Source organism: Clytia hemisphaerica, unplaced genomic scaffold, assembly GCF_902728285.1.
Source record: "Clytia hemisphaerica strain Z4C2 unplaced genomic scaffold, Clytia hemisphaerica genome assembly, whole genome shotgun sequence".
Lineage (NCBI taxonomy): Eukaryota > Metazoa > Cnidaria > Hydrozoa > Leptothecata > Clytiidae > Clytia > Clytia hemisphaerica.
The window spans coordinates 1,124,357-1,149,661 of NW_027104184.1; the positions used below are offsets into that span (position 1 = coordinate 1,124,357).

The window sequence follows — 25,305 nt, forward strand, 5'->3', positions numbered from 1 at the left end:
CAGCACATACCTTATCGGGGAAAATTTCGTCGGGGAAAATTTACGTCGAGGAAAAATATTCGTCACTTGCTGGTAGTTGGTAAGCGCATTAAGGCCAGCGAAAACTTTCGTCGGGGAAAAATATTCGTCACTTGGCCAAAATTTCGTCACTTTTCCCCGACGAAAATTTTCCCCGTATATCAGATACATCAAATAAAAACCATCATGGAAAATGAAATCTGGCGGATATTGTTCAAATCAGTAAACTGTACACTTTATCAAATACACATCATCAAAGTAATTGTATGTATAACTGAAAGTCATGTCCGATAACGCTGTCATAGTTTGTGATATAAAGTATATTTTTGAAAACACACTGCCGGTCGTGCTCCGCTTTGTCCCGTTCACCGTTTAAAAATTCTCCATATCCTATCCCTGAAATGTAGTCACCCATTCTCTATTTATTGTTCTCGAACAGCCATTAATCCGAGTTCTTTAAGAGCCGCCTCCGCTGCATTTTTCTCTGCTTCTTTTCGCGTTTTGGCCGGTCCACCCTCATAGGCGATCTCATCAACGGTGCAGACAGTCATAAAGAATCCGTTATCTCCCATTTCAGATTTATAGGTGGGTAGTTCTTTCTTCAAACGTTGGCAATACTCTTGTAAACGATTTTTCAAGGATAAATTCATGACGTTTGAACCTACGCGAGCACTTTTGATCATATCTGCAACATCTAGAATTGACAAAAATGTGTTCAATATTTCTATAAGTACTGATTAAGAATGCCTCGTGAAATAAAAAGTGTAACGTTAAAACAACCTATCAACCTGTCCGATACAAGTTCATCTGAATCAAATAATGTCAGATGGTTTTTAGTCGTGACATGCGATAATGCGATCAAAGAAATAGACATTTATCGTCATTCAAATTTGGCAAAATCGTGTCAGGTACCTTTCGGTATCGGTGGGTAGGTACTATACTATTGTAATACCCCCGAAACAATCCCACAATGCATTGCTTTTTTAGAAAAATAAAAAAATTCGATAAGGTGAAGTTATCGCTGCTTTTCAATAATGACGTTATTTGAATCTTACTTATGACGTGCTTTTTCGATGTATTATATAACGTCAAAATCAGTTTTTGCCCGATATCTTGAGATTGACTTAATGCAAATTTTTGACCCAGCGCTTTTCGAAATCCGCTCGTTGATATGTTTCTTTTGAGCTATATATGGACGTTAAGGAATAATTGGAAGCGGTGCGCGTCACGCAAAATATATTTGGGACATGCCTTATTTCACCCGAGCACTATGTCGCGAAAAAGCTTCCCGTGTGCAGCAGATTGAGCAAAGAGATTTTATGATTGAATATTGTTCCTTGAATGTAGAAGATCAAAATTTGAGAGGCGAGGACGGATGTGACCGGGTGTGACCACCCGTTGCAATGGAAACTGACGTCATTGGTGAATTAATCATAAAATCCCTTTGCACAAGCTCCTGCACACGGGAAGACATAGCGGCCTTTACTACAGCTGACTATCAATCGAAATATCTCAAAGAATTATATAAACCATTAGAATTTCAATCGATTCATCAATACAATCAACAATCGATCATCCTTACCATCAGCTGTCTTTCCATTTTGTTCTCCATTTGCTTGTTGGCCGCTGGTCAAGAAAGTCAAAGCGACTTCTGACGCGTTCTGTTCGGAATCCTTCTTCTTACTCATACACGACGCGCTCTGAAAAAACATACGAGAGAATTTTTACGATTTCGTAGTTTAAGGGTTTTGAAGATATGAATACACGGGTTGTAAAATTATACCAATGCAGTCAAAATATGTGATTACTCGAATAAGTTCACGCTATTTAATTCCCATGTTACTTGTCAATAAATTCCAACCAATCAGAAATAAATGTCATGTAACAAGCACATAAAAATTTCGAGTAAAAGCGTGATTTGTCTTCAGACTTTTATTTTGCAACCTGTGTTTGCATGTGATCGCCTGACAATAATCACTTGACAATCTACAACACATTAGTTTATAATTGCCATCTTTACTTCCTCCCAAAAGACTTCTTTGAGAACTAACAGTGGAGGTTGACTAGAGTCTACTTTTGGCTGAACTTTGCTTTTTGATAATTTTTTATGACGCTGAGTCCAGTGAATTACAGTGAAGTCTACACTAGGAGCGTTTGTCGAGGTCGCCATTTTGAGAGAAAATGTTAAAAATCCAAATAATATTAAAACTACTTGGAGTCGAAAGGTATAGTCGAAAATGAGAAACAAACATCAATAACAGATTTGCAATCCCTTATTTCCAAATAAAAACATTGCTTCATACTGTTTTTATCTTCCAAAACAACTAAAAATCTGTTTTACAGTCCGCCTAAGCAAAAGCATATTACCATATAATACCGGTTCACTTTATCGCGCCATCCAGTCTGTAAATGCCGATCGAGTCGAATGGGAGTCAACAAAGTCACGAACGATATAAAAATAGCTTTAAGTGGACCCTAGGCTATTCGACTCTCTTCTTTTTGTAAATCAAATACTCCCTTATTTGACTCATTGGGATACTGAGCACCTGCAGTCTAGCGTGATGATTTGGATCATTGAGGTTGAAGCTCGAAGAGCAAGATTTGAATCTTCAACCTTTCCCAAGTAAGAAAAAGTGAAGCCTTAAGGTTTGTACTCTTAGGTGCCAAATAAACGGGGGGGGTTGGAAAGTGGACCTTAAAAACCCTAAAAAGGGTCAAAATAGACTAAATTTAGGTTTTTTAGAGTAAAACAAGGAACTTTCTTTTTGGTAGCTGGGAATTTTTTTCAAAGATTAATAAACGGGGGGGGGTCCTAATAAGGTCCGGGGGGGTTGGAAAAAAATCGAAAAATTAACAAGCGGGGGGGGCGTTTATTTGGCACCTAAGAGTACTGCGTTTAGAATAAAGGATTGGATCTAGCACTTTATTTGTTTAGAATTTGCACATTTTTCAAGATCTACATTACATTCAAACTAGCGTTGCAGATGAAAAATAAAAGGCTTAACTTTCTATCCAATGGGCTCTTCCAGAAAATGTTTGTACATGGGGGGTGGGGGATATAGTGTCTGGGGGTAGTGAAAATTTGCCTTGTCCAGGGGTAAACTTGCTCTGTTTGGGGGTAATTTTGAGTGTCCAGGGGGGTCAACTAATGCTTTCTGGGGGTTAGACCTGCTGTCCGGGGGGGGGGGGGTCAAAAGTCACAATGTCCATACATTTCCAAAAAAAGTTATATCCTCCACCCTGCTCATATTCAGATTTTTTCTGGAAAAGCCTCATAGATAGAATTTCTAGCTCCAAGGCCTCAACCTTAATAGTTTGGATAAATACTAGCAGTAGTTTCAAAACGGTTTTTACCTTGAATTGCCGCCCGTTGAAAGTGACTGTTGTGAAAAATCCATTTGTCGTGCTAATCGTCTCATACGTTGGTTGCTGCAACTTGTTCTGTTGCGCTAGTTCGTTCAGTCGGCTTTTGAACGACTTTGAGTTTTTCTCGAAACACATCTTCTTTGTTGCTGCAGAGTTATCTGGCTCACCACTAACACTGGACCGTTTCTTGCCTGCAAACATTAATACATTTTACATTAGTTTGGGGGTAAGGAACTTTAATTTGATTTAACTTTATTAATCTCTTTTAAGTTTCTTGAGTGGGGTGCTCTTTCTTAATTTTACTTTACTTTTTACTTTAAGTTGAAATTCAGTTTTCTTTATCATTTTCAAGTTCTTATAGATTTCTTTATTTTCACACAAAATCTTTTTTCAATGACCACACCATCGCAATCAATTTCGGAAAAGACAACCCCGTTATTGATGCGGAGCCACACTAGATGTTATATTAAGTAAAATATTATTAGATTTTAATATTTTTTCTTACCAGTGTTTGTAAAGGTGGCTGCAGTATAAACCAAATCTGTGTTGAAATATCCTAACCCTTTGAGCGCAGCAAATGCAGCTCTAAGGTCTGCATCTTTAGGAGTGTCTGTAGCAGCTTCGGCGGTAAAGTTGAAGTCGAGGAAAGAGACATTACCAATAAAGCCTGTGGACGACTTTGTAGAATTGTACTTTGGAACTGGGGCTTTACGCTTTTGACAGTATTCTTGTAAGGCGTTCTTGTAGGATGAGAATTTTGGATTACCGGGTAAGTTGAGAAGTGGTTTTTCTAAACAAATTTATAACAAAGAATTTTCATGGGTTTCTAAATCAGTGTTTCTAAAATAGGCTTAGTTAATAGTAACCCTCTTGCTGAAATGGGCTAGACTCTAAAAACCCCTCTTTTTTAAAATTCACTAAAAAGATTATTTCAACAGCGTTGTTTTACCAAAACCTTGCAATAAAAAGTCCATAACAGGACTAATCAAAGTGAAGGTGAAAAGGAGAGTTGAAAAGGAGTAATCTAAAGAAAAACCCATCCACTTTTAGCCAGTTTCTTTATACATGCTTATTTCAACATCTTTCTTAAATAGGTAGAGGCCATTATGAGATTTGAAATTGTGTTCATCCATTATAGGCCGTTACCTAAGACTGTAGTAACCCTTTTAACACAAAGATGACAAAACTAAGTTGCTTTTGGGACCTGACAAACAACTTATTACCTGCCATTAAGGTTTCAAGATATAAAACACGGTAGTTTCTATAAATGCTTCTAAAGAACACATGACTAAAGAATTGGCTGTATCGCTGGTAGTGTTAGCTTACAATTTACTACAACCCTTTTTAATTCATGGTGACAAAATAGTGGTTTAAATGCACTAAGTGTTTTCATGAGTTTTAGCATGGATTTAAAAATATAATGTTGTTATCTTTCATTACAAGTGACACTTTTATGAGGGACTTTACCGGTATTCCGGCATTGAAAAGCCAAAATTCCAGACCTCGATGTGAAATGTTTTGCATTTTTTGACTGGTATTTGAAATGTCTTTGTGGGTGGGTATTTCATGAACAAATTATTGGAATCTTCCTGGTATTTTGTATCCTCCTAATCCCCTTATTTATGAATCATACATGCCTCTGAAATTCTCAAGTTTGATAGAAAAGCGCTCAATCCAACAGGACGAGGGACCCTTATGGCCCGCACATACCCAGCACCCATTTTGCTTAATACCCCAGATCAACAATCATAATAAAATACAAACCTCATCGAAACATAGATAGGAACACGAAAAACATTTGATCATGAATTTTATTGTTTTGTAACAACATGATCATTTTATAAAGGTCACAAGGAAGATGAATGGTTAAACCCGAACACACCAAATCTTAAAGGAATCGGTTATATCGATCCCTTGTGAATAGATTGTCATAGAAACTCATTTATACGTTAAGCCAGGCTAAGCAACGAGGTGAAGAAATAACTCTTCTTGAAAATGTATCATACTTATCAGTAAATGGTTTTGGTGAGTCACATAAAAACTGATTTCTATGGAAAAATCATCTTTACAGTTTTTTTCTGCAGTTTTCGTTGTATCAAAATGATATTTTTGTGATCTTATTAGGAAATCATTTGAGAGAAGAAAATTGTTTAACCATTCATGATTCATTGGGACATAACAAAATGATCATACCTGGTGTAATGATGGGTGGTTTTGTGGTTGAACCATCTGTTAAACGAAAAGGTTCAGAAATTGATATATGGAATTTAGATAATAGGTCATAATATATTTATTTATCGTCCACCTCTAGGCAAAACGCACTGTCGAATATTTTTAGATATCCGATAGCAAAATATCTCTTCTGTAAAAGCGAGCATAGAGAAAATAGTTTTTTGATCAAATAATTATTTAAATGTCACATATACAAAAACAGATAAAAAGAAAGTTCTTTTTAACAAAACAGAAAGGAAATTCGAACGTTTTGAGAAAAAAACAAGAAATTGACATCCTTAAATAAGATAGTAAAACGTTCGAAAATGTCGTAAAAAGAGAGAAAGACTGAATGCAATACGCAATATACCCGACGCAATAGGGAAAATTAGAATGCTTTCATGCTAATTGGTGAACGATAAACCATATATTCAACGTGAAAAATCGGATATCGAAATTATTCAGTCTCGCTTTACTGATATTCGACTCAGCTTCGCTTCGTCGAATATCATCAAGCTCGACTGAATAATTTTCGATTTCCGATTTTTCTTGTCGAATATCTGCTTAAAATTCCTCCGCATTAAACTCGAGGATAGAACAAGTCAAGAGACACTACATCAAAAAGATACCCAGTCAATAAGTAAGAAATATAAAACAATAATAAATATGTGAGCAAGAACTGTGAAATATATGCCCTAGAAATGTGAAAACTGTTTATTTATGATAAGAAAACACTACATAACATACCTGAGGCAAGTTTAATTTTCCATGCGTTATTTGGGAGGCTCAGAACTTTCCCTCTGTTTTGAAGATCGTAGAGACGTTTAATAACAAGCTTCTCTTGATTTACAGCACCAATGATACTTGCTAGTGTATCCAGAGTCAAACCCATCTCACCTGCTCCTCTCAAAGCGTCAAGTATAATGGAATGCGCTGGAAGAGAAAAGAAGTCAAATATAATTAACCATGTACCCTAGCTTTGTTTAAAGAACCATTCCTCAACCCAGAAGAGATTTCATTTGCCTTCTTGGATCAATTACGGACAGTTTTCATGTCTCGCTTATCCAAATTGCTACACTAAAACTGTATCGCACTTAGTATGGATATCTAGGCAAACGAAAACCAAAACGGTGTTGAGAAATGGTTCTTTAATGAATTGTTGGAAATTGTACCTTTAGCATCAGCCATTTTTTCCATCTCTTTAGAGATTTCTTTTGGAGGAATTTCTGCTCGAACACCAAGAGCACCTGTAACCAGGCGGTGTGCTGTCAAATATGTCGTTAGTGGTCTTACTGGTACTGTAGAAGGGAAAATATAAAAACTCGAGTGCACTATTTATAAATCAATAATGCTATTTCTGATAGCTGGAAGCTTATGAGGTTTACTCAAGTATGGAAAGTTGGAATTGCATCCTGGGGGATGATATTATTTTCCCACCTCACCATTTGCTAAGCAAATTTACTTGAGCTATCATGAGTTGTCTGGAGTTATCCAGACTCAAACTTGCCTCTGAAAACGTTGAATGGACCATGACCTTAAGTTTATGAGCCCCCATCCCCCTTCCATAATGTCACTGTGGCAATAAAATTCTATATCAAGATATTCAACTCCTTATTGATATTTTTTCAGCCATCTTTACTTTTGCTACAGCTCATATCTCCTGAGATAATTTGTAAACTTTTTTCATGAAAATCCTCAGAATTAATTATCCTAGTAACAAAGGGGCAGTCTGCAAAATTTCAAGGGCCGTGTCAACCGTCAAACAAGAGACATAATTGTTTTGGTTTTCAAAATAACGAATTGATAAAAAAACCATGGGAAGTAACATTTGAACTTCTCTAAAATACTGTTGTTTTGCATAAAATTCACTTTTCCACCCACCATCTTGGCCCTTAATTAACGATTCCAACCTTTATAGTACTAGTTTAGAGCAGGGGGTCAGAATTAGATAAGGGATGTCAACATTAGACCAACTTACAGCAATGAGGCCCCCAGGGGACCGCCTGAACTTCACGCATTCAAAATTTTTCAGAAAATCAAAAAAAAATTCTGGGAAAAATCAGTAAATATACTTCCGTACATCTTGAGTAATAGATTTAATAACAGAAGCTGCTTTTGCTTTGGTTTGTTTTGAAATTCATTTTTAGTTTACACGTTTTGGTCAACCATTTTTTCAATGTTCATGCATTCACACAAGACACTGAGGAGGGTATTAATAAAAGTCTACAAACTACTAACTTTTCCAAATTAAAACACGGGAAAATAAAAAAAAAAATTCTTTAAAAAATCAAAAAATCTGTATTTTTTCACCTAAACTAGAGCTCTAATCCACTATTCCTCAACATTTCCGGATGGACGAGGACACTACAGCCGACACCTCCATAGACGATCACCCTAGTCAAAATTTTGACGAACTACGATGCTCCCAGACGAAATGTTACGGTTTGGAAGAAAATATCCTTGTTTGTATGGTATGCAACCGCTTCGTGCATTTTAGATGTTCCCAGCTCCCACCGTACCAAATTCAGGCCTTCCTGAACACCAAGACAAAAAGAAACGGAAGATGGAACTTCTGCTGTATCAACTGCGTGGAGGTACCCCAAGACCTTTATGCACTGTGTGATGTAGTAGAAGACGAAGTAACTGAACTCAAGAACGACATCTCGGAACGAGACCGAATCATCGAAGTTTTCGATGGTAACGAGAAGAAATTAATCAAGTCTGTCCAATCACTGAAGTCGCGTAATGCGAAACTCAAAGATAAGTCAATCGAGAGATGTTCCGTAGACGAGATGAATCAAAAGATCCAAAAAGAGATCACTGAGCTTGGTGCAACCATGAAGGCGTCGATTATTGACGAGATCAAAGCGACACTCTTGAGCGTTGAAAACCAAATGACTGTGGTAAAGCAGTCTTATGCTAAAGCAGTTAAAGACCCTTTGTTAGACGACTCTAACACCTCCATCAAGGAGGTTATTAGAGAAGCTCTACGAGAAGAAGATGCAGAAGAAACAAATAAACAAAAACGTGTCTCCAATGTCATTGTCCATGGAGTACCTGAACAAGATACCAACATGGACAAGAGCTGGGTGGACGATCTCATCAAAGAAACACATTCAAATGTAACAGTTAAGCGTGTTACTCGATTGGGTAAGACCTCAACCGACAGGAAACGTCCAATCTTGATCTGTCTATCAAGCGAAGACGAGAAATTCAATCTTCTCGGAAATTTACCTGCTCTTAAAGGAAATGAAAAGTTTTCTGGAGTGAGCATCACTGAAGACCTTACGCCTGATTTGCGTAGAAAGTGCCCATTGTCTATCGAAGCTAAAAGAATTGAATGCAGCAAAATCTCCAACATCAGGGATATATCGCCGTCCGTGGTATTCAAAAACGGGTTCAGTATCAAGATGGTGCCACTCAAGAAAAAATCATCGATGAAGAAATCACCAATAGAGAAGAATGTCTCCTTCTCCGAAAACCTAACAGAGACAAACATCATCAAAGAATAGGGGCAAAAACCGCTCCAAAACATGTAATAAAAAGATATGAGATTCTTTATACAATCCAGATCGTTAACATCGTTTAAGAAAAAAGAATTACAGTCCATGGCCCGGGAAGAAAGCCCCATATAATTGCAATCTGCGAAGCTAAGACAAAAGCAGGTGCCTTGAAGGAGCTACATGAATATGAATTCGATGACTACAAAATCGCTAGCCAAGTTAACTAGATACAGATCAAGGACGTGGCATTGCATTTTCCATATATCCATTAAACACTGGTAATCGATGTCAAAGCCTCCAGTGACTTTCAATGAAGTTGCATGATTGAAGTACAACTATCAGGAAAAGATTTGCTCGCTGTTGCATGCATTTATCGAAGCCCAACTAGATCTACGTCCTCAACGAAAACAACAACAACCTAAACTTATGATCAGTCCATTGCATTAAACAAGAAATATTCGCACAAATGTTTGTTAGGTGATTTCAACTTTCCAACAATCAATTGGGAAAACTGGACCACCCCGCATCTGGAGGATAGCAAAGAAGAGAAATTCTTAAATGCTTTGAGAGACGCATATCTCCATCAACATGTAATGAACCAACTCGATGTAGAGGAACTGATGCCCATCTCTCATCGACTTGATCTTAACAGGCGAAGAAAACCAAATTAGGAATCTCGACTACCTAAGACCCTGGAAAAAGTGACCTAGTGTTGGCTTTCAATTTCGTTTGCTACGCATACTCCAAACTACGCAAACAAGGTTCATCTATGCTTCGGCCAATTTCAAATTAATGAAAATGACCCGACGTTGAGGATGGAAAGAGTTCAAAAATGCATCCGTGAATAAATCAGTGGAAGATCTTTGGGAATCGTTTCAAGAAGTTGTCATTGATCTCAGATCGATTTGTCCCTTTGAAAGAAGTTGGAACGATTTGGAGGAAAAAAGGTAAAGTTCCAATTAATAAGAATCTTCAAGATGAAATCAAGTTAAAGAAAACGCTCCATAGAAGGTGGTTAAGATCTGCACCTCTCGACAGAGATCGTCATCGTGTCAATTACACTATTGTAAGAAAACAGAGTTAATCGTTGATGTCAAGGCCCCAGGACTTATGAAAAAAGCATTGTGATAAATCCAAGGAAAAGCCAAAGATATTTTGGTCTCATGTAAGATCTAAATTAAGTCATCAAGCGGAGTCTCACCACTACTTGAAAACCCTGATGACAAATCATCGATTAAACACGACGATCTCGACAAGGCTAACATCTACAAAACAGTTTTGCAGCGTCTTTACCAATGAGCCCCCAGGACGATTCCCGACTTTCCTACACGACGGAGATTAAGTGAGAACATCATCATAACAGAAATATGATGAGAAAACAGATAAAATTGTGGACGTTAGTAAATCCTTCGGTCCGGATGATACACCCGAAAATGTTAGTGACTGATTGACATTAGTGAACCCTGTCTATCTCATGAACAAGACCTGTCTGAGGAACAATACCAAAAGATGGAAGATGGCACTGTGACTCCAATTTATAAAAACAAGGGCCCAAAACCTTGCGATAAATTACAGACCTGTTAGTTTGACTTCAGTAGTCTGTAAGTTAAGGATCATTTATAAGAAGCACATTAAGCATCTAACTGACGAAAAGCTTCTACCAACAAGCAATACGGTTCATTAGCGCCGCTCCACCGTCACACAACTCCTAAATTATTTGTGACAAGCTGTAAAGTATAGACGGAAGTGTTGTTGACACTATATATTTCGATTTTTGCGAAAGCTTTTGATACTGTTCCCTATCGCCGTCTACTTAAAAAGCTGAAGGAATGGTATCTGGAAAATCTTGAGATGGGTAGAGTTTTTGACTGACAGAAAACAATTTAAGTTAACAAAAATCGATCTAAGAGGATGTGGATCAGTGGTATTCCCCAAGGAAGTGTTTTGGGACCACTTCTCTTCGTTATCTACATCAACTTCCCTGCAATGTGCTCTTCGATTATCCTATTTGATGACGACACGAAGATTTTCAGAAAGTCGATTGAGGCTGGCTATCCAAAACTACACAAACTTGAAAATGGGTCAAATGATTGGCTATTAAGATTTCACCCGATAATCCACGTTCTCACTCCGGTAAATATTGGAATATGTCCACGCGCACCCTATCACTTAGAGTGAACAACTTGAACATGTTTTTCCGTTGAAAAGATTCTCGGTGTTCTGGATAGACTCTGACTTATCCTTTGAAGAACAATATCAAACAAGTGAAAAAAGCTAATTCCATTCTAGAGTCATCAGAAGAGGTTCGAAGACCTTAGCCTTAAAACTTTCTTCTCTGTACCAACCTTTGTCCGGCTCATCTCGAGTATGCCCAATCTGTATGGTTCACCAAACTTACGTAAGGGACATCAACTTAATGAGGGCGTTCAACACGTGCACTACGATGGTCAGAAGGTTAATAATCTACCATTAAGCAGCGCCTACAAAATTGACTTGCCTTCTCTCAATTCAGAAGAACTTCGGAGACATGGTTCAGATACAAACACTTGCACTTCTACTATAGACACCACTTGGAAAGTTTATCTAGGGTGCGTCCATCTCGAACTCCGATTACGAACTGATACCAACTTTTGCAGACGATGGATTAGAGGTCCAGACCAAGTCTTTTTATCGATGTGACAGCAGGAACCAGCACAAAAGAGCTGTTACGCTACTAGCATCAAAGCGTTCAAGAAGAACTAACCAAAGGAGGATGGAATCCATTGCGCTATAATCAAGATCTTTAATGTAGCGAAGATCGGTTAGAGGCCCTCGTGTGCCTGACTGTAAAATCTTCATAAAAAAAAAAAAAAAAAAAAAAAAAAAAAAAATCAAACATAATGACCACAGCTTCCATTCACTCCCACCATGATTATAGCCACGTGATGCAGCGTGATGTTTTGACATTTTTCAACCAATGAAATCATTTGTTTATGCCGCACTAAAGGCCTTTCTAGATTATTGTGTAAAAAGAATTGGGGGTCAACATAGGGGTAGGGGTAAATCAACATTTTTTAGGGGCTATCTTCAAATCATGCTGTGCTAGAGTTTTTTTGATGTGTTTCTACCCAAATAACAATAATCTGAAAAAAAAATTCAATTTCATGCATTTTTCAGGAATTGCCGGACCAAAAACTGCCGATTTTGGTCCCAAAACCCCCAAAATAGCAATTTTCGTCATTTTACTGATATTTCTCCTTGTTTATGATCCTATATGAAGCCATTTAGTATTCAAAGTTGTTTGAATATAATTTAGAAGTACTTAAGATATAATTTAGGTGCTTTCAACACCTTATGGGACCAAAAATTAGGCAAATTTGGGCCAAAAACTCAAAAAAAGGTAATTTTTTGTCAATTTTGTTATGCAAAAGTTGCTTAAATGCACGTTATAGGCCTGAAAACTGCCATTCGTTTCAAGGAAATCATTAATGCATCACAAGGAGTCAAGACCAGGGGCTTCTGGGTATAGAATGGGCTTTAGAGGCTTAATTAAGCTAAATAAACACCTCCTTTTTCTTTGGCCCCTTTTCTCTAAAAATTCATTTTGTTTTGTAATTTCGTTTTCTTCTGAAGCTTTTTATACTTTCTTCCATCCTTTCATATTACTCCATCATGGTTATATTTATTCCATTGAAGTATGAGTAAATTGAGCAATCTTTACATTAAAACATACAAAAGTGAGTAAGTAAAAAAACAGGGAGACAGGGAAATCCACATGGCCTTAAATCAAACTCATAGTGTGCATTCTCTTCAAACTGTGAAGGGAAAATTTCTGCTTTGTGTGTTATTTTTTGTCTTGACACATGAAGTGTGTGTTTACATCATGGAGAGAGATAAATTACCAACAAAGTATGACATTGCAATGTACTTATTTTCACTTGCAACACAACCTCAAAGTAATAAAATGAAGGAAGAGGTTAACAAATATGCCAAGGAACTTTTACTACTGTGGCAAAAAGCATTCGGTACAGGTCATACATTAACACTCACGCCTATACGTGCACGTTTAAATAAATTAGTAAAAGATTATCACCAAAAAGTGTATGTAAAATTACACAGGATTTCCAAAAAACACACTGAACATGGAAATTGTTCCTGCAATAACTGCTACAAACCTACCAGGAGAAGGATAGAACAAAGTTGGAAAGGTCAAAACCTTGATTTGTTTGATATTGGTGTTGATATGGAGCTTTTAGAAGGTGATGAAAAACTGTTTTATGACGATCAGAAAACCAAACGTAAAGGTAGAATGAGTGATAAGGTTGATGATGAGGCCGACCCTAAAAAAATTTTCGTTTCCGGTCCACCAGGTGACGAAAAAAAAAGTCATGCGGGCGGCCGGGGAAAATTTTTTTTTGGTCCTTTTCATGATTTCTAATCAAAAAAATTCGAAAGAAACAAGCTAGATGCTGAATGGACCTACCTGATGATGAAAGTTAGATAGCAATGCGAGGAGAAAAAAATCAGTCAGAAAATATATGTTAGCGAAAATCAAAACAATAATTCATCATTGATTGTTGATGGGGGGAGAGGGAGGGTTTAGGGAAAATTAATAGAAAGTCTGGCGCCAAAATCATTTATGACAATGAATCTGCTTGATGGGAGCATGTATCATAATGGTTTGGTGAAGAACATGAATACAAGGAAACTATAAAAAATCTGCAAGACGGCGATTTCGGCGTTCAACCGGAAAAAAATTTTCTCAAAAATCGAACTGGCCCGTTTGGCTTCAAAACGCATCTTCTCAAAAATCGAAAACTAAAGAGAAAATTGAGAAATGAAAAAAAACGGTTTTTCGCATATTTCGGCATTTTTCCGGAAAATTTTTTTTAATGGGCTCCGTCACATTTAGTTTGTCATTTGCACAGTTGCAAATTTCATGAAAAATAAAGTACAGCTCGAGAAATTCAAGAAATAAACCGTTTTTTTTTCCAGCGAAATAGGCTGTTCCGGCGATTTTAAGAAAGTTCGGCTTCCAACCTTTATGAAATTAACCATGCTGATGGTGGCATGCTATCATAATGTTTTGGAGTAAAAACACGAAATATAAGGAAAAAATCGATAATTGCAAAACGGCGATTTTTGGATTTTCCGGCATTTCAGCGAATAGAATTTTCTAAAATTGGCTAGGCCTTTTAGACATTGTTATACGCATCTTTGTGCAAAAAATCAGAAAAACTATGATAAACTCGGAAAATGCAAAAAAACGGTTTTCCGCATATCCGGCATTTTCGGCGGAAAATACGTAATGAAAATCGGCTCTGTCATATTTTTAGGTATTTCATTTGCATCAGTGTGCAAATTTCATGAAAAAATTAAAGTACAGCTCGATAAATTCAGAATCGTTTTTCGGCGGAAATAGGCTGTTCCGGCGATTTTAGAAAGTTCCGGCTTCAAAAAATCACTTGTATTATTGAAGTAAACCTGCTGTGGTGGCTGATACAAATAGTTTTGTGTGAAAAAACAACGAAATATAGGAAAAAGTCCATGAAATCTGCAAAAAGGCGATTTCCGGGATTTTCGCATTTCAGCCGGAATAGAATTTCTCAAAAATCGGACTAATCCATGTTTAGGCATGCTACGATCTTTGTGCAAAAATCAGAAAAACTTATGAGAAATCTCGAAAATGCCAACAAACCGGTTCGTTCCGGCAATTTACGGCTTTTTTCTCCGCCGGGAAATGAATCTTTTTCGAAAACGGGCCGACAGGACATCCATTTTGCATCTTTGTGCATTTAGGGAAAAAGGAACAACCAATCCCGAAAAAAAGCTAGGACGGACGAACGAACAACTTAATTTATAGGACTAAGCCCAACCGAAGGTCCCTCCTTTTCTGTGTTAGTAAAAGTACCGGGTTTTTTCAAAAAAATGTACAGTTGATTGAAAGTGAGAAACAAAATGTACAACTGTTACAAAAATCTGTCCTGTAGAAAGAAGAAGGCTAACTTAATTTTGAGCTATATTCTAAATTGCTTCACATCACACCTGAAGAAATTTGTAAAAATCATCTCAAAAGCGCATTTTTTAGAAAAGTTTTTTTTCACTTTTATATAAACACTATTTTTGATCTTAACATTAGAAAGCCCCTCAGACAACAAAGATTTCTCATCATTCAATGCATAACAAATCTATTGACTTTAACTTCAGAAATTCTTCCTAGACAAAGAAATTTTTTCACCATTAAAGGCATCCTTTTATTGATCCGTAATGTCAGAAAGCATGCTGTCAGCTAAACAAAACTTTTTAAGATGTTATATAGCACCGAAACGATGTAACAGCGCAGGCACACAACTTTTCAACGTCATCTATGTCATAACGTCTTTTAACTTATATAACGTCGAAAACGTTGTTGCAGCTGGGAGTTTAAATAGTAAAGTTTTTTAAGAGAAAGTTTTCTTGTTATCTATTTGGTTTTTATGAAAAAAAATGCGGTAGGGACAAGAAAAAATTTCACCCGGCCGGTGGACCGGAAACTTTTTTTTTTTAGGGTCGGCCTGAATATGTAGAACAACAAACACAAGCATATCAAGAATGCGTGTTAAATGAACAAAGAGAAGCACTTGAAGAGGAGGGTGCCTTGTATTTTGAAGAACAGATCAATGAAAGTGATTTTTATCTGAATTGCAGCATTTTATCGAATGTAAGCCATTGATTCTTAGGGTTAAGGTCCTGCAAAGGCTAGTAACTTAGGTAGAGTACTTCCTAAAAAAAATTCTCTGTAGGTCTTAGTTGAGATCCACAGAAAGTTATAGTTTTGAGAAGGTGTGTAGCTTTCTTAATGTGATTGTTGAAAAGTCTAAATCGTGATTTATATGTAATTAGTGTATTAACGAGTGTTGAGTAACATCACTAACAACTGTATAAATGAGCGTGATCTATCGAAATTCGATAAGGAAGCTATCGTTGCACAGTGTAGGAACAGAAAATTTACAGCCAAGAACATCCGAAATAATATGATATTGTACAAATGCAGGAAATCTATCATACTGGATGGACTGTCAAAGAAAATCAGAGCCACCTTAATGGAAATGGAATCAGAATGGAATAAACAGCAGAAGACAAAGATGAAGGTAATTTTGAATCTAATAATTCATTCATTATTTTGAATCAAGATCTTTTAGAGTTACAACTGATAATCAGAAAAAGCAATGATCACTAATTTCAGGGTCACAGATATGTGATAGTTTAGTGTAGATTAATAAAAAATTCCATTTTATTCAGGCTCGCATTGAAGAAAAGTTGAAAAAAGCTTCAAAAGAGAAGGATTACACTAAGCGTCTACTCCAAGACTGCAAGTCATGGGGAGGACCTGCAACATCACCAGAGGAGCTGAAAACTATACTTGAGGGTAGAGATGACCAAAAAAAAATCCTTAGAACAAAAATGTCTTTTTATGTGCATACTCATAAATTCAATAAAATTGCCAATAAAGATTTATTTCGAATCAACAATGTGACTTTTGAGGAAATGTTGGAAAATTTAATGGTCCTTCTCGGAGGAGAACGTACAACCTCAACTGCGACAATAGCCAACCTCCCATCGAATGATGATGTCTTAAAAGCAATAAAAAAGAATAGCACAGCAATACCTACTTGTACAACTGAAATTACTTCAAAAAATAACGATTCTAAACGACCAGTTTCCGTTAATTCTATGTGTGCAGTTGTTTGGGTAGCCAATGATGGAAATTACTCTTGGTATCTGGGATATGTGAAGGAAATCAAAAATGAAATGTATTTGATAGATCATTTATCTAGATCTATGATAAACTCCCAGAGCCATTGGAAATACCCATCACGTGAGGACATTCACCAGGTCTATGAAGACCAAATTATTGGTTGTAAAATAGAAGGTGATTGGGATATGGCTGCAAATTCCAGAGCAGAAAGAGACTTTTTCATTTGATAAACAGCAAAACAGTTGTTTGCGTTTGATCAACACACTTCACGATTGTGATGGACTCGTTCAGAATTATTATATATTAATATATATTAAATCTTAGTAATTTTTAGCAAAATGAATCAAAAATTCATTTGAAAATATTTAAATTGGCATCAGATTTGAACTTTATATTTTACATTTTTATAGAAAATACAGTTGATTTTCTTGTTTATAGCTTATTACCTCTAGCCCATTCTATACCAGAGCCCTATCTTGACTCCCGTGATGCCTCCTTATTTCTTCGAATGATGGCACGTTTTCGCTATCGTTGCATTAAGCACTTACTGACAAAATTGATAAAAAAATACCTTTTTTTAGAGTTTTTGGCCCAAATTTGCCTATTTTTTTTGGTCCCAAAAGGGTGAACCACCAAAATTAATCTTAGTACTTTAAATTAATTCAACAACTTTGAATACTATTGCTTGATGTGGGATCATAACAAGGATAATACCAGTAAACAATGACGCAAATTGCTATTTGGGGATTGTGGACCAAAACTCGGCAGTTTTAAAAGAACAAAATCGACCAGTTTTTGTCTGAAATTCCTGAAAAATGATGAATGGAAAATTGGTTTTCAGATTATGTTATTTGGGAGTAGAAACACACCAAAAAACTGCACACAAAAGAGACGAGAGGTTATTAACTAATAAGGAACACATTAACCTTCATAACCCATGAAGTAACCCCCCCCTATCCATGAACTTCTTAAAAGACCGCTGCGGCAAAGGGAAATGGTTTTGAAGAACCAAATATAAAGTTTCTAAACACCAGACAGAAAAAAACGTTTGAAAAATTATGAACAAAATCACAACAAATTTTTCAAAACTTCAAAAAAAAAATATATTTTCCTCTACAAACATGCAATTATAAGCATAGTATGAAATCGTTTTTTGAAAATTTCAACACAAAAATTAACAATAGACGCAGCTGCGCTTGTATTATTCAATTTGACTCATGCACAGGTGCCTTCAATTATTCAACTAAAGGTTATAAGAACGTTTTTGTTTTGTTTTTAAAGACATATCTTGTTTGGTTGATTTTCCTATATATTAAAAGTAGTTTTTGTTTTATCAACTGCACTACTATAAATGTAAAAGATCCCCACGGAAAGGTTTCCAAGATAAAATCTTTCATCTTTCATCTTTCAATTGCTGTGCGGGGGCGCATATCTACACAGTACTGTAGTTCTTCGGTTTTAAATGTGTGTTTTGCTGTTAAATGGAAAGAAATTTAGTTCGAATGGTGACTGAAAGGTCAAGAAATAAATTTAAACTGCCCTAGAACCAACAAGCCATCTTTGTACATTTTTGTTTTTGTTTTATTTTTATGTTTTGATGATTTCGCATGATTTCGACAGACAATTCGAAAAAAGCGATGCGGGCGGCAGCAGGTGTTGTGCCGCCGTGGATTATGTGGTGTGTTTGGGGCATTAAGGCTTACGACCCTGTCTCTTTAGCAGCTTTAGAAGGATTTTTAGAGTGTCTCTTATTTTAGTTGCTAGAAATTGCGAATTGAGGCGGAGTCTGGATCGCTTCGCAACCCTTATACAATACTAGTATAAGATAGCCATTCCGGGTATCCTTGTTTTTTATTTGACGCTTATGAAAATGCGTTCGACAATCGAATTTCAATCGGTCGATTGCATTCGATTTGGTTCGACTGGTTCGATCGTCGATTCCGTTCGATTGAGATCGTCTGGTAATGAAAATATTTAACAATGGATGATAAACCAAGAAAGGTAAATAAAATTAAATACATGGTCCGAACAAAATGTTTGGGCCGATTCAATAATACTTTTTTGTGGCCCGAGCATGGTCCGAACAGGCCCGAACATGTTCGGGTCATGCCCGAACTACTGTCCCATGTTAACTGCTACATGGGGAATGACAAGAATGAACTTATATTTACAAGGACTACAACATTTCAATTTAGAAACAGATCATAAGCCCCTCATCCCTATATTGAACACTAAACTTATTTCGGAACTATCACCCAGGATTCAACGGATGAGAATGAGAATGTTGAAATTTAATTTTACAGCATCATATGTACCAGGCAAAGACCTTATAGATGCAGATGCGTTCTCCCGAGCACCATGCTCACAACCATCAGAAAGAAACATTATTTATGAACAAGAAATTAACATTCACGTGAATAACGTTATGACTACATTACCAGCCTCAAACGAATTGCTCAGAAAAATTTCCAAAGAAACTAAAGCAGACAAACTGTTAGAAGAAGTTCAGCATCACATTCACAATGGCTGGCCAATAAATCGTAACCAGTGTTCACAAATCACAGCACCATACTGGGAACATAGAAGTAATTTGACAATATTAAACAATTTGCTGATGTTAGGAGATAGAATAGTTATACCGAAAAAACTGCAACCGGAAATTCTGACTAGAATACACGCTGGACACAACGGGATAGAAAAGTGCAAACGACGAGCAAGACAGAGCGTTTTCTAGCCCGGCATGAGTAAGGACATTGAATCAATCGTGAAGCAATGCAAAACTTGTGCAACATTACTGCCATCCAAACCAAAGAGTCCGTTATTGCATCAAGACATTCCGGATAGAGCATGGCAACAAGTGGGTAGCGATATATTCAATTTTGGAGGAAAGAACTATTTAATTGTTGCGGATTACTATTCATTGTGGCCCGAGGTTTACGTCTTATCTTCAGCAACATCTGACTTAGTTATCAATGCATTGAAACAAACATTTTCTCGAAATGGTGTACCTGAGACTCTTATATCACGGTTAGTGTAAAACGCAGGTCACAGGTCACAGGTCGCAGGTCACAGGTCACAGGTCAGTGATGACAGGTTAACTCTAATCAATGTCATTGCAGAGGAAAATGTTTGGAAAACACAAAGAATTATCAAAACATAATTCTCAAGCAATTTCATCCATATAAAACCATTTCAAACATCAAAATTTAACCATGTGCTTTTATCGATCTTTCGCAGTTTGCGCCGTGTATAACGCAGACCAGAAAATATTTGAAACCATATTATACGTATAACAGGTATATTACATTTTGTAATGTTATATGATGGTTACATATAATAAAACAAATCGCTCTAAAACTACCTTCTCAGAGAACTCACGAGCTTCTGATTGGTGTAATTTTATATCCAGCCATATTGTTATCATCACATTCGGCATGCTGAATATTTTTGGTGCTTTTCTCTTGTAAGACATGATATTTTGTAATTCTGTCAATATTTTTGTCAAAAATTGTCATTTAGTCATTAAAATAACAATTGAATAATTAATTAGTTTCATCCTTCTAAAACCACTCTCTTAGGGACCTCACAAGCTTCTGATTGGTGCCGTTTTATATCCATTCACACTATCTACATCACATTCTGTATTATAAATATTTTTCGTGCTTTTGTCTTGTTAGGCATCATATTTTATGATTTTGTCATTATTTTTGTAAGTAAGTGTCACTATGTCAAAATAGGTTGTTATTCTATTCAATTGTCATTTTATAATATCTAAATAGCATGTATTACTTTTTTGTAATTCAATGCGCTATGTATTGATGTTATGTTATGTATATGTTATGATCTTTTTTTTTTCCGGTCTGTACTTTGTTGACCTGTGACCTGTGACCTGCGACCTGTGACCTGTGACCTGCGTTTTACACTAACCGCTTATATCAGACAACGGCTCCCAATATTCTTCTAGAAAATTCAGACAATTTACACGACAATGGAACATTAAACATGTTACCAGTAGCCCCCATTATCCACGATCAAACGGTTTAGCAGAATCCATGGTCAAGAGTGTCAAGAGAACGATTAAAAAGTGTGTTAGATCCAACAAAGACATTCTAATGGGGTTACTTATCCTTAGAAACTCTCCCTTACAATGTGGACTATCACCAGCACAACTTCTTATGAGTTGACAATTGACAGACAACTTACCCAAAATTCATAAGCCCAGACCTGAGATGCCTCAGAGGAATCTTAACAAAGAAAGATTATCTGCAAAAATTTACCACGATATGAAATTACAAATTACAAAACCAGAACTTTTTGTTACAGGTAGTAAAGTGGCAATACAAGACGCTAAAACAAAAGAATGGTCAGCAAGAGGAACAGTCCTAGATCAAGTAGCCCCAAGATCATACACGGTAAACGTTAACGGCAAAGTATTGAGAAGAAACCAAAATCAACTGAGAAAGGTTTATGCAGTCATCACGCCAACACCTAGTCACCTACCTAGAAAAAGGGTCACCTACCTAGAAAAAGGGTCCCCTTGCCCCCAGCTCCTCTCCAGGTCCCCTCAAACCCCAATGCCCAGGAAAATGAACTTTCAGAAGGTTCTGAATCAGACACTATTCCCTACGATTTAACAGACTCTGACGGTGAGTCAGACGGAACGGTACCTTACAATATGGAGATGAGTGATATACAAGAAAGCGAAAAGGACAGTGTTGAGACGAGATACACAACTAGAAGCGGACGCGAAGTTCGTAAGCCTAAACGGTTTGAAACATGATATATATAACGTTAAACTATTGATATTGTTATTCATTGTATTAAGGGAGATGTTAGGATCCTAGTCTATATTATAGTCGGTACCGTAAGGTCGGCTTTGTATATTATAGTCGGCGCCGTTACTTTAATATGTTATCTTAGAATCAAACAAAACAGCACCCTATGCTAAGGCTGATGGAAATTAATGATATGTTTACCGTAATGACGATTTTCAGAATTCGATGCGGCCAAGTTTTCATTATTCATTATTCATTATTTTCCCATAAACATTTATTTTTACCAGATTTTTCGTTTCCTCTTGTGTCTCCGGAACTCTCGTGTTTTTATTTATTCTTTTGGTTATCCCGTTTGTACGAGCTTAAAGAGATAAATCTTTTTCTTCCCGCTAGAGAATTATATAATGTTATCTCCACAATATGACAAAATTAAATTCACACGGTAAAGACTACTAGAGGGCCGTTCGGGTTGTTAACAATCTAAAAAAGCCACGGGCCGTTTGTTTTGATATCAACTTCGAAAATTTTTGTTCTCTGCTCAAGTGGGAGGAAAAATAATGACAACTTTTCGAGGAAATGGCAAATAATGACAACTTGATGCGGCAGGTTTTTGAACACGCGGGCGGCTTACGGTAAACATAACATTAAATTGGGTCGTGACCTGGCCTGGCTCTCAGCCCAGTGTGGAATCCATGCGAAAGCCACGCTGAAGATATTTTGAGGATCAAGAAGGCGGTTTGTGTAATTTACGATGCGCGATCCAACGATTCACGATGCACGATGCACGATCCATGTATATATTATGTTAATTATTCTAATTATGCATTTACAGGTTTTAGTAATCACATATTTTAATTCCTTCTTTTGTATTCCTGGAAAACCAATGTATGCGTGTATATATTTTAACTTGAACATCAAATCAAATCAGAACATGAACTTTTTTGCCCATGCTTTGAATTGAATATCTTGTAACCTTTTTGCTTTCTTTATTAAAAAAAAAACGTTTCTCCGATTAAACCAACCAAATGCATTGGATTGAGACAGGGTTATAAACAAAAATTTACCATGTTGTGGTAAAGTAGGGAAGACGTTTTTTAATGAAGAGCGCGTGTCTAAACTCACCTTTTTTGAGAAAGATCTAGACTTGTAAACAAGTCTGTAATTACTCTGGCTATAAGAACTATACAATAATAATAACAAAAAGTAAACTATAAATGTACGTGCAAAAGGAGAATTACAGACTTGAAGCTTCTTCCACGCCTTTTTTTTCTTCAGCTAAAATCATAAGCTCAGACATACAGATTTCTGTATGTCAGGTGCGTACGTGTTTGCGTTTATTTTTCTTTCTTTTAATTGCGTTTTAACAATTGTTCTTTTATTTCTATGTTCCTAAGTTCAATGTTACTATGAAATAAAATTTAGTCAAAAAAGTTGGATGGTTTCTCAAAAATCTAAAAAAAGTTGAAAAATTAAACAACGTTTTTTGAGGGAAGAAGCTTCTAGTCGTTGAAATTCAAAAAAGACACGCAACATGCTTTTTCTTTTGAGCTTGAATTTTTAGATAGAGTCTGTTTTCAACGGCTAGTTTACTAGTCTAAGAAAGATCAAATGAATTAACTTGATCATCAAACAAAGAAAAATATCAAATAAATAAAAGCACCAGTTATTGCAATTCAGTTGGTGAAATGCTTTTATAAGAGCATGCAAAAAGTAATAATGTAGCCAATGATTCCTTATTTACTTTATTCACTGTTCTTAAAAAATAATGAACGTACAAAAATGAGTATGTGTTTTAATAAATTTTTCGCGCCAAAACTTTTCTATGACGTCAAGGCTTTTTCTTTCAGTTTTTTTCTACACAGAAGATATAAGTTATTTTAATCGGCATACTGGAGAAGTGGGACGTGGGACGGTGGGACGCTCAGGTGGGACGCTCGAGTGGGACGCTCAGGTGGGACGCTAAATAAGGTGGGACGGTAGTGGGACGCTAAGGTGGGACGCTATAAGGTGGACGGTAGTGGGGACGGTGGGACGGTAGTGGGACGCTAAGGTGGGACGGTAGTGGGACGCTAAGGTGGGACGGTAGTGGGACGCTAAGGTGGGACGCTAAGGTGGGAAGGTAGTGGACGCTAGGTGGGACGGTAGGGGACGTCAGTTGGACGTAGTGGGACACTAAGGTGGGCGGTAGTGGGAGTAGGTGGGACGTAGTGGGACGCTACGTGGGCGGTAGTGGGCCGCTCTCTCGTAATTTTGTATTTTTTGCTTCTCTAAATGTTGAGTAAAACCGCATATCTGATCTTTCACCAAACAATATCAACGCTACACAGGATTTCGGCAAAATATATATATTGATTTTTTTATCATATAGTGGATGATAAACGAATAATAATAATAATATTCAAACTGGATGTTTGATCGAAAAGCTACCAAGCAATATGCGTGCGAGTCAGAAATAAACACCGGAAAATGTGTAATCACTTTCTGGCTCCTTATCTTCAGGCTCATATTGTCTAATTTATAGAACAATTTTATTATTTTCCAACACTTTCAATCCTTTGCATCTTTGCAACTTTGTCTAGGCTAAATCTGGGAAAACCTAATGGCCAGTAAAACTTTTTTACCCCCTTAATCATATATAACAGGTTTCAATAGGTTTTAGATTCTTCACACTAAGGTTTTTACAAAAGTGGTCCAGCAGCAGCCTGACTATATTTCGACGAGTTTATATTTATTGAGAATAACAAAATCATTCGAATCAGAGGGGTTTCCCCAGAAACACGATTTTGAATTCGAATGAAAAGAAAACATTCTAATTGTAATAAAGGGCTTTCCCTAGGCTGCTGGCATCCACTAACGGATTCGTGCTCCTTATACTACCTGTGGTTTTGTAGAGGTCTGCGATTCAGACTAAGCTTTCCCCTCAGCATGAGTGGGACGGTAGTGGGACGTTCAAGTGGCACGCTCTTTTATTAGAATATTGTCTTTTTGTCTTTATAATTATTTAATGAAAAATGTGAAATCAATTTCTGGCTCCTTTTCTTTTGGTTTGGCTAGTAATTTATAGAACACTACTGTAAAACCAAAAAACTCAATAAAAATCTAAAAACAACTTTCAACGATGGACACGCGACTTTAAAAATCTTTAGCCTAGTCAACTTCATAAAATTTGATGAAATAAGTTTTTGGGCGCCACGTGTATGTTTCACCTCACGGGTTTTCCCTTTCACGTGAACAATGTGGATACTTTTATTATTCATGCTGATGGTGTAACCCTTTGTTGTCGATTCGAATGTTTTCCTTTCATTCGAATTTTGAATTCGAAAAGTAAACATCTTGTCTCTGGGGAAATCCTTTGATTGGAATGTTCATTTTTTAGATACTCTTAAAATCAGTTCTCGCAGATTTAGACATTAGCCTCTAGGCTAAAAAGAGCGTTAGAATTGTTGAAATTGCTCTGTAAATACACAATTGAATTACCCAAAAGAGCCAAGAGGAGGAGCCAGAAATTGATTTATTGACTGACTAGCTTTTTGGTCTTTGTAGCTTCGTCAAATTGATATTTATTATTATAATCCTTCACTATGAAAAAGTAAAAAACATTTCGATCGATCTGTGTATTGTTTATAAGTACTTGACCTGTCCCTCTTCACTGTATTATAAAAAGAAAAGACAAAAATATATATAAAAGAGCGTCCCCTCCGTCCCACTTTAGCGT

At 36.6% G+C, this 25,305-nt stretch overlaps 1 protein-coding gene across 3 annotated transcripts in view; it reads right to left on the reverse strand.

Moving 5' to 3' along the window:
• Positions 1 to 207: 207 nt before the first annotated feature.
• The window catches only part of LOC136814825 (uncharacterized), a 33,345-nt gene continuing 8,247 nt past the window's right edge, over positions 208 to 25,305 (reverse strand). For 2 of the 3 annotated variants that reach the window (XM_067071253.1, XM_067071254.1), the window contains exons 2-7: positions 6,343 to 6,528; positions 5,578 to 5,613; positions 3,890 to 4,174; positions 3,373 to 3,575; positions 1,601 to 1,718; positions 208 to 712 (exon numbers count right to left, since the gene is read on the reverse strand). In XM_067071253.1, the coding sequence (XP_066927354.1) occupies positions 441 to 712; positions 1,601 to 1,718; positions 3,373 to 3,575; positions 3,890 to 4,174; positions 5,578 to 5,613; positions 6,343 to 6,528 (1,100 nt within the window). In that variant the 3' untranslated portion in view covers positions 208 to 440. Of the gene's footprint in view, positions 713 to 1,600; positions 1,719 to 3,372; positions 3,576 to 3,889; positions 4,175 to 5,577; positions 5,614 to 6,342; positions 6,529 to 6,767; positions 6,894 to 25,305 lie in introns of all 3 variants that reach the window. The other variant, XM_067071252.1, reaches the window with a different exon arrangement.